This window comes from Molossus molossus, unplaced genomic scaffold, assembly GCF_014108415.1.
Source record: "Molossus molossus isolate mMolMol1 unplaced genomic scaffold, mMolMol1.p scaffold_m16_p_1, whole genome shotgun sequence".
Classification (NCBI taxonomy): Eukaryota; Metazoa; Chordata; class Mammalia; order Chiroptera; family Molossidae; genus Molossus; species Molossus molossus.
The window spans coordinates 205049718-205063061 of record NW_023425344.1 but is presented as its reverse complement, the minus strand read 5'-3'; the positions used below and the strand labels follow the sequence as shown (position 1 = coordinate 205063061).

The 13344-nt window shown below is 38.6% G+C and overlaps 1 protein-coding gene across 13 annotated transcripts in view; it reads right to left on the bottom strand.

Moving 5' to 3' along the window:
• The window catches only part of PIAS1 (protein inhibitor of activated STAT 1), a 149082-nt gene that overhangs the window by 3378 nt on the left and 132360 nt on the right, over nt 1-13344 (bottom strand). For all 13 annotated transcript variants that reach the window (XM_036245440.1, XM_036245422.1, XM_036245448.1 and 10 more), the window contains exons 9-12: nt 9348-9508; nt 6315-6445; nt 5154-5334; nt 89-231 (exon numbers count right to left, since the gene is read on the bottom strand). In XM_036245440.1, the coding sequence (XP_036101333.1) occupies nt 89-231; nt 5154-5334; nt 6315-6445; nt 9348-9508 (616 nt within the window). The remainder of the gene's footprint in view (nt 1-88; nt 232-5153; nt 5335-6314; nt 6446-9347; nt 9509-13344) is intronic.

Below are 13344 nucleotides of genomic sequence, written 5' to 3'. Positions count from 1 at the left end.
TTCTTCCTCAGACTGACCCAGAAGAAGAATACATAAATCAAAAGCATGCTTGATGCTATATGATAATAGAGAAGAATTGGCGGCTCACCTTGTAAATCATAAGGCATGGGTGTCATGTGGAAAGGATGCCTGTAGTCTTGGATGAGGGATGTGTTAATGTAGCTTGTGTCTACAGCAGGGAGACTTGGGGTTCGGGACACTGGAGATGCTTGATGTGGAAGACTTAATATGCTAGAAGAAGAAAAGATTTGCATAATTTTCATGAGCCATTTCAACTTTTAAGTTTAACAAACAAAGGGGTTGCATCTCAGGAGTCCCAACTTTTGTGCTAGAAATAAAATCAAAAGAAAAGGAATATATAATTTAGACTATTATAATTATGGTTGTTCCTTGGTATCCCCAAGGGATTGATTGCAGGAACCGCACGGATACCAAAATCTATGGATGTTCGTTTAGTTGGCTGTGGGCTCTGCATCCATGAATTCAACCAACTGTAGACTGTGGATGTAAAACCTGCAGATACAAAGGGCTGACTTTATTAGGAAATAATCTGTATATTCATTATTATTATTATTATTATTTTTGTTAATCTTCACCCGAGGATATTTTTCCATTGCTTTTTAGAAAGAGTGGAAGGGAGGGAGCGTTGGGGGAGAGAGGGGTGGATATTGATGTGACACACATCGATTGGTTGCCTCCTGCATGACCTTGACTGGGGCCAGGGATTAGACCTGAAATGCAGGTACATACCCTTTACCAGAATTGAACCTGAGACCCTTTAGTTCATGGGCTAATGCTCTAACCAATGACCCAAACCAGCTAAGGCTAATCTGTATATTTAATAGCACTTTGCAGAGGCTATGGGGAGAAACGCACAGAGGCAATGGTATCTAACATTCCTAAATCATATGCTCTCTTAGGATCATCATTATCTACACTTTCAGAATGCAGGGGGAAGGCATGGCTGAGCTACTTTAATGGGATATGAGTGAGGTGTATGTATAACAGATGAGATTCTAAAAACGTTTAAAAATAAGCACTGGAGTGTTGGCTAGTAAAATGCATACATAAGTCCTTGCAAGTCTCATCTAGATGAGACTGGGGGATGTAGCAATCTGAACAGTGAAGTTAACTGCTGGCCCCAAGACTTGTAAGCTTTATGAGAACAAAAATTAGGTACTGTTTAGTTTTGTATATCCAATGCCTGGCACAGTCACCAGCACACTATTTGCATAAAAAGTCTGCTCAATGAATAAAGGCAGCAAGACAAGAAGAAGAGAAGCTCCAAAATGAATAGGAGTGAAGAGTTTTTTTGTTGTTGTTTTAAATTCTTTATTAATTTTTTTTAGAGAGAGGGGAAGGGAAAAGGAGAGAGATGGAAACATTGATGAGAGAGAACATTGATTGGCCGCCTCCTGCATGCCCCGCACTGGAGATTTGGCCCACAACCTGGGCATGTGCCCTGACCAGGGATAGAACCAGTGACCTCTTGGTGCATGGGTTGATGCTCAACCATTGAGAGTTTTTAAAGAAAGAATGGTACAACTGGAAAAAGAAAAGAAAAAAAGTAAGTGGGATTCTGGAATAGAGTGAAATGTTTATGTTAGCTGAGTGGTCAAATAACTTTTTCTTTACCAAAAATTAGGCAAAAAGCAAAAAGGAGATAAAAAGACAGGAAAAAGAGAAAAAAGAACTGAAATGATTTTGAAAGGAAAAAGAAAGAATTCTAATAGTCCTGAGTGCAAGCACAAGGATGATATGGTATCCCAACCAGGAGGCTAATAGGTATGTATATAAATTATAAAAAATAAAGAAAAAAGATGACATAAAGAGACTATCTTTTGCTTTTAAAACTTCATGTAGCCCTGGCCGGTTTGGCTCAGCGGTTAGAGCGCCCGCCTGCGGTCCGGAGAGACCCAGGTTCGGTTCCCGCTAAGGGCATGTACCTTGGTTGCAGTTTGTCCCCGGCCCTGGTTGGTCGTGTGGGTGGCAGCCACTCGATGTGTCCCTTTCACGTCGATGTTTCTCTCTCTCTCTTCCTCTCTCTCCCTCCCACTCTGTCTGTACAAAAAAATGGAAAAATGTCCTTGGGTGAGGATAAAAAACAAACAAACAAACAAACAAAAAAAACAAAAAAAAACTTCATGTAAAGTACATGGGTTTGGAGATGCAATTTCAACGGTACAGAATATTTTAAAAGATGCTAAGGTTGGATCTCCAGAAATGGAAATCTAGTTATGACCATCGATCATATTTTATGAATGGGATACAAAGCATAAAATACACTCTCATCTACTTCATAAAAATGTTTCATCTAATGGAAACAATTAAACCTCTTACATCTATAAAAAGTACCATTTTCCATTAGCAGTCTCCTCTGATAACGCCTAAGGGATTACAAGAGAGAAGAAGGCAGCTGAAATGCTAGTCTTTGAAAATATCTTGGTATACCAAACAGCAAAGAAAATTACTGGATGAATACTAAACACTGAAGACTTTTACATTTACTGATGTTTTTACTCTTTCTAATTCCCACCTAGCTCCTTTTCTTTCAATTTTGTGATAACATTCTGAAATGCATTTCCTCCTCTTCAAGACACAAGAACATATGCAATATGCTGCCTTTAGGTTTCTATTTATTGGCTAGTCATTATTATAAAATGGCTACTAGGATTGAATATAGCATTATTCTTCTCAGAATGCCATAAACTTTTAGGTCGCTTGTTTTATCTGAAAATAGAGAAAGATCTGGCATTTGCAAATACTACGTCTGGGTTCAGGACTACACTGGGACACTCAAGAAGTAGTTAATGCATCGAATGTAATTTTCCAAATATAATAAAGTTTTGGAGAAATAGCAAAGTAAATATCCAAAGAAGAAACATTAGATTTCTGCCCTGGCTGATTTGGCTCAGCGGTTAAGAGCATCGGACTGCGGACCAGAGAGACCCGGGTTCGGTTCCCGCTAAGGGCATGTACCTTGGTTGCAGTTTGTCCACAGCCCTGGTTGGGGTTGTGTGGGTGGCAACCACGTGACGTGTCTCTTTCATGTTGAGGTTTCTCTCTCTCTCCCCTTCCCACTCTATCTGAAGACACATGCAAAAATGTCCCCGTGTGAGGATTAAAACAAAAAAGTGACTGGTTTAAAAAAGAAGAAATATTAGATTTGTAAGCACTCAAAAGTTTCCTTTAAGGAAAAAAATGTATATTTAGACAGTAAAATTATTATATAGTTTACATATAGTCAGGGGTAAAAATGTCTGTAAAGTAGGATTTATCGTAGAATTAATGTGTAGCCCAGCTGGTGTGGCTCAGTTGGTTGAATGTTATTCCATGCACTAAGAGGTTGCTGCTCTGATACCTGGTCCGGGCACATGCCTGGGTTTTGGCTTGATCCCCAGTAGGGTGTGCAGGAGGCAGCTGATAAATATTTCTCTCACCAATGTTCCTATCTCTCTCTCCCTCTCCCTTTCTCTCTCTCTAAAAATCAATAAAAACATATTTAAAAATAGAGTGTTTAAATATTTATTTTGTTACGAATAATGATACTGCTTTTAATGTCTTTATTTCTGTCTGTATGCTGAGATAAGGTACTCTAGAGTGAAAATACCATCTATTATGTTTGATTATATTACAAAGATTCCTGAAATAGTCTTAAGTTATTTAAGAAGTGAAAAGCTACATTTATGACAATTATGGTTTTACTGCTGAAACTTAATCTTTTAAGTAACTACAAATATATTCAAATAGAAGACAGTTTTAGCTCATCAAATAATACCAAATTTGAAAATAATTTGACTCCAAGCACAGAAATGCCTGCTCTTAGTCTGTTTTTTTTTTTTTTTTTCTCCTTTCTTTTTTTCTGTAAGAGGGCGAGGAGTGCTCTTGGTCTGGTTTTAACTTACTTTCTTGAACCCTGAAATCTGTAACAATGCCTTCTGTGGACTTTCCTTCCTTTCACTTCAGGCACTACCATTTGTTGGAAGATTTTTTAAATAGCTCCTATTCGGTTACAATAAGACATGTGATTCTCCTGATACATACCTAAAAAGGGGCACATCTATTTCTAACCTTTAGTGAGCTACTATTGTGCTTCAGCAAAGCATTAAGTCTTTTTGCTGAGAATCCCCAATGTGTCTCATGAGACTAACAGTATAAGAGTACAACTAGTTACCTACTTGTTTTATCATTTCTACAAAATGTTAAACCCTTCAAGGTTAAGACTGTACATACTCATTTTATTATCACCCATGTTTATTCAGCATGGAATGTCTTACACAAAATAGATAACAGTGTTGCCCAGCCAGTGTGGCTCAGCGGTTGAGTAATGACCTGTGCAATAGGAGGTTGCCAGTTTGATTCCCGGTCAGGGCACATGCCCAGACTGTGGGCCCAATCCCCAGTTGGAGGCATGCAGGAGTCGGCGAACTGATGTTCTCTCTCATCATTGTTTCTATCTCTCTCTCCCTCTCCTTTCCTCTCTCTCTAAAATCAATAAGGAAAAGAAAAAAAAAGATAACAGTGTTTAATGAACTGAACTTAAGCATAACCAATCAAGGCATATTATTATTGATATGAGACTAATGAGAAAGGAGTCTGCAAAATAGAAAAAGCATTAATTGTACTGCAACTTAAATCTTAAGACTTCTTTCACTACCAGCCTTACATTCTGAGGCAGGTTGTAAGTATTTATTTTACTTTCCTCTGCTTTCTACTTGAAACACTCTACTTAGAGTTAATTTTACAGCATATACTTTCCAGATTGAATAAATATCCTAAATCCTATGAGCATTAGGCTGACTTGGGAACTTATATAAATGTCCTCATACTTATTCCTAAATCAGACATGGGGTGAGTAGGGAAGCAATGTGTGTTTCAATAAGCCCTCTGGGTGATTCTGATGTACACCAAAGTTTGAGAACCACTATACTAAAACCATCTTTTGGTATGATGAATTCTATATCTAAGTGACCCCCTTAATGCATTATATGAAACCCTCAAGAATATCATACATTTAGGAAAAATTCAACTTATTCTTCGATTGCTAAGGTAAGTTTTATAATCATGCATAATCATTTTACTTGGAAGATATTTTAATCCTATTTGCAAAATAAACTTTCATGATGACCCTTTTTAAAGGTCTCAGCACTCACCCTTTATTATTTAGTGGTGATGTAGGAGATAGGGAAGGACAAGTCCTCTTGGCAGATGGCTCTTCCTCCTCTTCATCAGATGAACTGTCTATGGTTAGGTCAATCACCTCAACTTTCTTATTTTTATTTGAGGACTGGTGGTGAGAAGTCACCTGATGCTCCAGTGTGGAGCTCAAGCATCCTATGTGGGAATGATCAAAACACAAGGCAAAAAAGACCTATGATACCTCTCTTTTTTCCCCTCGGTTTGTTTATGGGTTAATTTATCAGTTATTGTTTAGACTTACAATATTTCTAGGGTCAGAGAGTAAGAAAACCAACAGTGGTTCTGTTTCCCTAAGCTTAATGTCAATTGGGGGAAAAAGGAGAGACATCTGTAATACTTTCAACAATAAAGATTAAACAAAACAAAAAAACCCTGCTATTTAGTATTGGCTGTATTTTATTTTTTGAAAAATAATTCTGAATCAGTACAATCAAAATTATGTCGACTTCAGAATAAAAGCAGTTTGAGGGTAAAGCCTATATATTACATATATTTACCTGTACAGCACCTGATATACTTAAGAAATGCTATGATAACATTTTAAAAAGTCATAGCCAAATGGGGGGACGGGGGCGTGGGGTGGAACATAAATAAATAAGTAAATAAAATTTAGGAAAAAAAAAAAAGGCGTGGTCGGTTTGATTCAGCGGTTGGAGCATTGGCCTGCAGACCAGAGTCCCAGGTTCAGTTCCCGCTAGGGGCACGTACAAAAAAAAAGTCATAGCCTCTCTCCAGTAAAAACATACTAAAAACCAAAGGGGGAAAACGTAAATAAAAGAATGTTCATGAATCTATACCAATCTGTTAAAAATTTAAAAGCATACCATTTTAGCAGTCCATCGCCCTAATCACTCGGCCACCTCGTCCCAAAAGGATACCATTTTAAAAGCATGACTTTACAAAGACTTATTAGATTGTTACTTTGAAATCTTATACCACAAAAATTTAAAAGCTGGCAAAAGTGAGTTTAAAAGGAGCTTTACTACTTATAAACATTTAATCAATAATTTAATAAATGTTATTGAGTGATCCATAACGTGCTGAATGTTTTTATAAAACTTGAGCATTTTAACAATAGGAAAACTGTCCCACCCTTTTGGAAAACCAACACTCACCATCAACTCCATTGTAAGAAGAAGAAACTTCTTGTACTTCCTTTTTTGATCTCATAGGTGCCCAAGAGCCATCTTCCTTAAACTGTATTTCATCACAATCTGTACAGTACTTGAGGATTTCCATAAACAAGCTATAAAACACAATTTGTCCTTTGAATATCATATTTTACATGAAGGTAGATTAGAATTATTATTGTTCAAAAAACATCCAGTTCTTCTATGTTTTGTACATTATAGTATAAATGAGAAAGAAGACAGTGGACCAGATTAAATTATATTCTTAAAATCTAGCGCCAAATAGAAAATAGTTATTTAAACTATGGTACCTTTATGCAAAGAAATATTATGTAACCATGAAAAATGAGGTTTCCAAACATTTTTTTTTTTGGATCCTCACCTGAGGACATTTTCCCATTTTTTGTTCAGATAGAGTAGGGAAAAGAGAGAGAGAAACAACGATGTGAAAGGAACTCATCTAGTGGCTGCCTCCTGCATGACCCAACCAGGGCTGGGGACAAGCTGCAACTGAGGTACATGCCTTAGCGGAAACCGAACCCGGATCTCTTTGGACCGCAGGCCGACGCTCTAACAGCCGAGCCAAATCGGCCAGGGTCAAACATTTTTTTTTTTTTTTTAATCCTCAACCGAGGACATTTTTCCATTTTTTTGTTCAGATAGAGCGGGAGGGAGAGAAAGGGAGAGAGAGAGAGAAACATCGATGTGAAGGGACACATCAAGTGGCTGCCACCCGCACGACCAACCAGGGCCGGGGACAAACTGCAACCGAGGTACGTGCCCTTAGCGGGAACCGAACCCGGGTCTCTCTGTACCGCAGGCTGATGCTCCAACCACTGAGCCAAACCGGCCAGGGCAAACATTTTTTGATATGGGAAAATATTCACACAAAGTGGGAAGAGGCCAAGAATTAAAAACCTTACATTTTAAAATAAAATTCTGTGTGTATGGGGTATAGAAATAGCACCTATCTTTGAGTGATGACACTATATTTTTTTTCTTTACCTTTTCCACATAGTCCAAATTGCCTATAATGAGCATATCTTATTTGATAAACTGAAACAATACATACAAAACATGTACTGAATGTTAAGCCTACTGATAAATATCATGCAGATATTAAAAAATGAGATTTGCAAAAAATGTGTAAAATTAATGGTCAAATTCTTAGGTTAAAATGTTAAATGAAATAGGATAGAAAATATTAATACTGTGCAATCATAACTGTGAAAATAACACACCACAAAAGCTTTTTAATTTTCCTATGTTTCCCAATTCTTCTTTAAGTGTGTGTGTGTGTGTATATATATATGTATATATATATGACTTTTAAAACAAAGAAAAATCTCAATTGATGGGGAGATCTAAAGCAATATAATATACAGAGTTGGTAAAATATTCAACTCAGATTTATTGGTGATCATTGTTATCTATAAAAATTTAACATAAAACATCAAGTTACATGTTTACTTTTCCCCCTATGATTGGTTTAACATCTTTTAAGCTCTAGAATACCCTTGTATTGCTAAATGTATTCCATTCTTCATGTTACACCTTCAGGCTCCTATGTGTTCTCAAATACTATACGTAAGTTGTCTTAACTATTTCACTAGAGAGTACAGGAAATATCAAGACAATCCTTTTTTCACAATTTCTTTTTGTTCAGTGGCAAAAAACGGGGGAAAAAAGAGGCTAGAGAATAGGGGAAAATTTAGAGGAACATTTCAAGATGTTTGGTAGGGCAGATAAAACATATGAGTGTTGCCCAGCCAGTGTGGCTCAGTGGATTGAGCATTATCCCATGGACTGAGAGGTCCTGGTTCAATTTCAGATCAGGGCACATGCCCGGGTTTCGGGCTCAATTCCCAGTAGGGGATGTGCAGGAGGCAGCCAATTAATGTTTCTTTCTCACATTGATGTTTTTATCCCTCTCTCCCTCAAAAAAAAAAATCAGTAAGAAACATATTTTAAAAACACAAGTGTTGCCCTGGCCAGTTTGGCTCAACAGATAGAGTGTCAGCTCGTGGTCCAGAGAGACCCGGGTTCGGTTCCCGCTAAGGGCACATACCTCGGTTGCAGTTTGTCCCCGGCCCCAGTTGGGGTTATGTGGGAGGCAGCCCCTTTCACGTCGATGTTTCTCTCTCTTTCTTCTCTCTTCCTCTCTCTCCTTCCCACTCTATCTGAACAAAATGGAAAAATGTCCTTGGGTGAGGATAAAAACAAACAAAAAAACACAAGTGTTAAAAAAGTTGATTGTCATGATGCTGTAGGTGTAAAAGAAAGACAAAGACAAGTAATAAAGAGGAAATAAAATAACAAAGTAAGCCCTGGCCAGTTTGGCTCAGTGGTTAGTGTTGGCCCTCAAACCAAAGAGTCTTGGATTTGATTCTGGTCAAGGGCACACACCTCTGTTGTGGTTTGGTCCCCGGCCCTGGTCAGGTCGTGCAGGAGGCAACCAATTAATGTCTCTCTCTCACATCAATGTTTCTCTCTCTCTCTCTCTCTCTCCTTCCCTCCCATTCTATCTCAAGATAAAAAATAAAATAAAACCCATTCAGTATGTTGATCAGTTTTAGTAGCCCTTATAGCAGGGACTAGGCATGAGAAAAAAAATCTCCAAAAACTGACTAACTTCTAAAAATTCCAATTTTTGGTGAGCTTAAGTTAACTAGAGTTTCACAATTCTTTCATTCTTATTCTAATATGGTCTGCATGTCTAGGAATAGATACATTCACATTAGGAAAAGGTGTAAGCATAACCTGCTTGGAACCATTGGTGCTTAAATGGTAACTTGTCAAGAGGAAATGAGAGTAAAGCATGCATTTCCAAAACAAAAGAACATCAAGTTAAAAAGGCAAAATGTTCACAATATTACTTACTGTGAAAAATACTAATTTCTAGAATAATGAAAATCCTAAAAATATGTAACTCAGAAAATATCACCTGATAGATAACAAACCCAGATAATAGATGTCATTTTGAGGTACACCCCCCCACAAAACTTTAAATTGACATACCCATCAATAATAAGGTGCTCATACGGAGCCTTCTTATCACAGACAGGACAAACCCAGGTTGGTTTCTTCTCATTCATCTGAATATAAAGAGTTGCATCAAAACACTGCAGATGAGAACACGTAAGGGCCCGACATGGAATTGTCAGCCTCATTTTACCAAGCTTTAAAAAAGGAAGACAAAAGTAAATATTAGATAACTGTTATTCAAAATTTAAGTTTTGATAAGTATTTCCTGAAACACAATGTGTATAAGTTCTGATTTAAAGCATACTGTGTTGCCCTGGCCGGTTTGGCTCAGCGGTTAGAGCATCAGTCCGTGATCCAGAGAGACCCGGGTTTGGTTACTGCTAAGGGCACGTATCTTGGTTGCAGTTTGTCCCCGGCCCTGGCTGGGGTTGTGTGGTGGCAGCCAGTCGATGTGTCTCTCTCACATCGATGTTTCTCTTTCTCTCTCTCTCTCTCTTCCTCCCTCTCTCCCTATAAATGCAAAAAGTGTCCTTAGGTGAGGATTAAAAAATAATAATAAATAAATAAATAAATAAATAAAGCGTACTGTGTTTACTTTTCATCAATATGAAAGGACATTAAACACATTTTCTGCAAAACACCTATAGGTTAAAAAAATTACAGAATTAACTAGATATTAGTATCTTTAGATATTAAACACAGTGATTATAGAAAGTCTACAGCAAGGGTTATTTACCCTCCCTTCTACAGCTCACAGATAGGCTTTTAGGGGGAGGAAGTAGCATGAACTCCTTGAAATATGTAAAATTTTTTAAGTATGTGTGCATTTTTCCAGAGAGAGAGAGAGAGAGTGCTTCCACCAAATTCGTATGAGTAATCCCTGATCCAAAACAATTAAGAACCAGTTTTATTACAAAATTGGGAAAGAAAAACAGAATGCCTTATTAAATATTGCAGTATACAGAGATAATAACATTTACTATCAACCTGATATCTGAATGAGTAGTTCACAGGTAAAAATGAAATGAATGGCAAGCATTATTCCCTACAATGTTTGACTTAATTGTCAAATGACAGATCTGATTAGGAAGCCAAGTATGTGCATTCTCTGTATTTCCTCCCTCACTGGGCACCATCACAAGCAATTCAGTAAACACCCCTGGACCTCTAGCACCTCCAGCATGTTATGAGACTTTACCTTCTTGAGCTGCAAATGTTGCTTGAACTGGCAGGTTGAGTCTGCTTCATCTGGTCCCTGAGCAGCTAGTTTTGGCCCAAGGCAGAGAAGCTAACCAGGGAGCTGCCATATCATCACCCCCCTTCTATGGAGAACACCTTGTACAGTGCAGCTGCATTACCACTGTGGGGTCCACAGAGGCCACAATGGCCATATCCAGGTATACCTTTGCTTTGTGTTTCACAGATGTACACTCCCTCCTCCCCCCTGAAATTGAAGATAAAACCCTCCACCAGCAAATAGATTATGACTCGCTTTACTGTGGTGGTTTGGAACGGAACATGCAAGATCTCGAGGTTTGCCTGTAGTACAGAAGTTATCTATTTTCTCTCTTCTCTTCTCTCTCTCTCTTTTGTTACAGATGTTTCTCCTTTTCCCCCCTAGAGACACCCTCCTCCAGATCCCTCCAACCCCCAGCATTGTCTATGTCCACTGGTTACACATAATGCATGTAAGTTCTTTGGTTTATCTCATCCATCCCCTTTGCCTCCCTCTTCTGAGATTAGTCAGTCTGAACCATACTCTTTTCTATGTCTCTGGGTCTGTTTTGTTCAGCAGCATATTTTGTTCACTATATTCCACAAATAAGTGAGATCACGTGGTATTTGTCTTTCTCTGATTGGCTTATTTTGCTTAGCATGATACTCTCCAGGTTCCTCCATGTCATCTCAAAGGATAAGAGAGCTCTCTTTCTTACAGCTGCATAGTGTTCCATTGTGTTTATGTACTACAGCTTTTTTATCCACTCATCTATTGATGGACACCTGGGGTGTTTCCAGATCTTAGCTATTGTAAATAGTGCTGTTATAATATGGGGGTACATATATTCTTTCTGATTGGTGTTTCAGGCTTCTTAGGATGTATTCTTAGAAGTTGGATCACTGAGTCAAATGGCAGATAAATTTTTAATTTTTTGAGGAAAACACCATATTGTTTTCCATAGTGTCTGCACCAGTCTGCATTCCCACCAGCAGTGTACTAGAGTCCCCTTTTCTCCACACCCTTGCCAGCACTTGTTGTTTGAGGATTTGTTGATGGTGGCCAGTCTGGCAGGTGTGAGGTGATACCTCATAGTTGTTTTAATTTGCATCTCTCTAATAATTAGTGACGTTGAGCATTTTTTCGTAAGTCTCTTAGCCATTTGTATATCCTTTTTGGAGAGGTGTCTATTTAGGTCCTCTGCCCATTTTGTATTGGGTTCTTTGTCTATTTTCTTTTTAAATAAAATATGCTGTTCATTTTTTGAGAGAGAGAGGAAAAACATCAATCAGCTACCTTCTGCACGTCTCCTACTGGGGATTGAGACCAAAACATGGTTATATGCCCTGACCAGGAATCGAACCGGGACATCTCAGTCCATGGGACAATGTTCAGTCCACTGAGCCACACCTGCCAGGCTAGAGGATGTATGTTTTCTTTAAAACAAAAAATAAATAATTTTTTTTTCTTTATTGATTTTAGAAAGGGAGGGAGGGGGGAGAGAAAAAGAAACATTGATGAGAGAGAACATCAATTGGCTGCCTCCTGCATGCCCCCCTCTGGGGATCGGACCCACAACCCAGGCATGTGCCCTGACCAGGAATCAAACCAGCAACCTCTTGGTGCATGGGTTGATGCTCAACCACTGAGCCACACCAGCCAGGCAGAAGTTATCTGTTTTCAATAACTACATTATTTGCTGAATACCAGGAAAGATTTTCCACACGTTTGCAAGCTTAGAAAATATAAGGCTTGAAAAAGATTTGAGTTAAATAAGGAAAAAAAGAGAAAAAGATTCTTGGCTTTTAAGAATTTCAGGGAAATGTGCAATTTTGTAGTCTACCAAGGAAATTTACTGTCATTTGGGGTCCTATATTATTGTTCTGGTACCAATGATTTACTGTGCCTCTAGGAAAGGCCCTTAACCCTTCTGGGCCTTTTTCTCTATCTCGAAAGTAACACTGTTTCCTCCTTACTTCAACAGGATGAGTGATGAATAATTAAAAAAGGACACAGAATGTGCTATAAACTTATGAGAAGGAGGTAATGCCAGTTTACAGTATCAAAAGTATGAACAGGAGGGACAGAGAGAAAACTGAAAGCTCCCTTCTCAGTGCTCCCAAATCTACCCTGCATATGATTATACTATTTATGTGTGGGTCCCCTCCTACTAGAAGCACATTGGACTTATCTCTTTATCCTTGGCACTTGGAAACGTGCCTGCTATATAGCAGGAAGATGGTGAGGTGTACTGATTAGGCTTCAGCTGTACAGAGCAAGGAGTTTAGGAGGCACCATTCACAGAGTGTGCGCAGGCTATATGCAGCACTTCACAAGGCAGCCCTGAGTAGGAGTCTAGAGTTAGACTACCTAGGTTTGAATCCTGGCCCCACTTCTTACTTGTGAATCCTGAATGTTATTTAGTCTCCCTGAGGCTCAGTTTTATGAAATGGGAATAAAAATAGCATCCACATCGTAAGATTATGGGGTTTAAATTGCTTATTGCATAGTGCCTGAAACATAGTAAGTACTCAATATATGTCACTCATTATTATTATTTTTTCTTTATTGATATTAGAGAGAGAGAGAGGAAGGGAGAAGGAGAAATACAAACATCAATGAGAGAGAATATCAACTGGCTGCCTCCTGCATGCCCCCCACTGGGATCTGGCCCACAACCTGGGCATGTGTCCTGACAGGGAATCAAACCGGCAACCTCTTGGATGTCACCCATTATTAAAGTACAGGAACAGTCTGGCCAGTGTGGCTCAGTGGTTGAGCATCGACCCATGCACCAAGAGGTCACCGGTTCAA